Below are 2,233 nucleotides of genomic sequence, written 5' to 3'. Positions count from 1 at the left end.
AGAGCTTCTCAAATTATTATCAAGAATATATTCAAGAATACGAACACTGACTCTATAGAAACATTGCAAGCCAAGGATCATTGCTCTTTTAGCCAGGCTTTGGGAAGTTATTTAGGGAACTGTAAAAGCCAGACCTAGAGCATTATTTACTCAAATACTAATTATTTTTGCAGACAATGAGGCTAAAATTATCTTAGTTATCATAAAATATCATGAATAACATTCTGTTCTATCTAAATGCATATATACATAGAGGTATGTGCACTCCTGTGAAAGATATTACATGAATGTATATTCAAATTTGCCCTTGTGTGACAGTCCTTCTATTAAAAAAAAAAATGTATCTGAAAGGAGAAAAGGGAAAAGAAAAAAATTGAAGAAATATTATGAATACTAAAGTAATACAACAAAGAGATGAATACACAATCTGTTGAATTAAGAGCAGCCATCTGAATTGCTCATAGCTGTCAGATTACTCTTTGTTTATTAGTTTCCCAGAGGTAGTGTTGTGTGTACCATACAGTTACTTCTTTGTTTAAAGGTTAGTGGTAAGGTGCAGCTCTATGGACTTAGATATAATCAGGGGGAGGAGAGGTTTTATTGAACTGGCATTACATGCCCTTTATTGATCAAACAATATAATCCAGCACAGTCCAGAAACTAAATGGTGGTGTACTTGTACATAACTTAACTGAACTTATTCTAATGTCTAAGTCAACTTTTATCTATCTTTCTTAATCATTATCCTTAGCAACCTACATTTTTGGATAAAAATTCCAATCACAATTGGCATTATCTTATAAAAACAGGCAGTAAAAAAATGAAAACCTAAAATGGGATCACAACTCACTGTTTGTAATCAGTATCTTGCATTCTGCACACTTATAATTCTGGGCCGACAATCCCACTTCCGGGCATATTCTGAGGATGTAAGATGCATCTTCATTCACCCTCACACTTGGGCATCTGCGCTGAATGCCTTCCACACACCTTCCATGGCACTGGTACTCACACACTGTAAGATATTGTAACTGTTGGTATGTTGTTCACATAAACATAAGGTAGATACAAAGATATGCTTTAGCCTATATTAATCACCTGAGTATGGTGATGTCTAAAAGGTGTCATGCCGTAACCCAATCTTTCTCACTGTCTGTTCCTAGGAGTGTGTCACACTCTTAGGAACATAGGCTTAGCCCTGAACCAACTTCTATCTTAGACCAGAACACAAGCTTGAGGGCATTGTTGGACGAGGAAGATTTCAACATATCATTTATGAATTATTTCTTTACCCACAAGATTATAACTCCAGTGAGCCTGTGTCTATTAATCAAAAAGCATGAAGTAACATCTTCCTTACATTTTATACAGAGGGTTAATCTACCAACTAGAATGATTCTAAAGAAATGTTGTCTGATGTCAAGGTGAGGTTTGCTAATATATATAGCAAATTATTTTAAGTAGAAAAAATATGTTTAGTTTCTTTATATATTATTCCCATTTACTAATAGACATACAATCCTCTATATACAAATTGCTCAGCTTACTGAAAACAAAATGCACCAATTACTTTATAAATTGTGCTACATCTGTTAATTTCTATATCCATATCCAAAAGTATCATGACACTCACAGCTACAGATGTATGACACATGTATCACCCCCCAAATGATTTGGGCGCACTTGTCACAGTACTGCTTTGATGCTCGGGTGAGAGGAGGCTTTTGAGGCTGGAGTTGGTGGCTCAAACGAAAAAGCACACCAGTGGATGCAATCTCCTCCGCCTCTTTTGCTTCCTGTGATTTGGAGATTAAACTATGACTTTCTGTGCATCAGGAAATGAATCACCAAAGCAAATTATCAAAACAAATTCTAATAGATAAGTAATCATACATGCACACATACACAGAAAATCCTGAGGTAACCTTACTTGTAAACGTAATCTTATTTTTATCAGCTTATGCACAAGTGCTCGTCTTCTGGTGCTGGACTCCTCACACTGCAGGATTAAGGTCTTGCATTTCTCAATACTAGCTTCTAGTCCCTCAATGCTTAGCTCTAAAACATTTTCCTGTATAAAATGCATATAAGTAAGACTTCTATGAATAACATCAATTAACAGTCTTCCACTTTGTTTGGTAAAGCTGTCTACAATATAGAAAATTAATTCAAATTAACATATAAATGTATCATGCAACTATCCTCCTCCCCAATTTATTAACAGCTCTTTAAA

The 2,233-nt window shown here is 35.1% G+C and overlaps 1 protein-coding gene across 1 annotated transcript in view; it reads right to left on the bottom strand.

The window, feature by feature from the left end:
* The window catches only part of LOC119586800 (differentially expressed in FDCP 8 homolog A-like), a gene marked incomplete in the record, with an annotated part of 25,665 nt that overhangs the window by 14,915 nt on the left and 8,517 nt on the right, over positions 1 to 2,233 (bottom strand). The window contains 3 exon segments of the mRNA XM_037935524.1: positions 851 to 1,015; positions 1,634 to 1,796; positions 1,931 to 2,071. Coding sequence (XP_037791452.1) covers positions 851 to 1,015; positions 1,634 to 1,796; positions 1,931 to 2,071 — 469 coding nt within the window.

This window comes from Penaeus monodon, chromosome 22 (assembly GCF_015228065.2).
Source record: "Penaeus monodon isolate SGIC_2016 chromosome 22, NSTDA_Pmon_1, whole genome shotgun sequence".
NCBI lineage: Eukaryota > Metazoa > Arthropoda > Malacostraca > Decapoda > Penaeidae > Penaeus > Penaeus monodon.
Note: the sequence above shows the minus strand (reverse complement) of the source record. Positions and strands in the feature narration are given on the sequence as shown.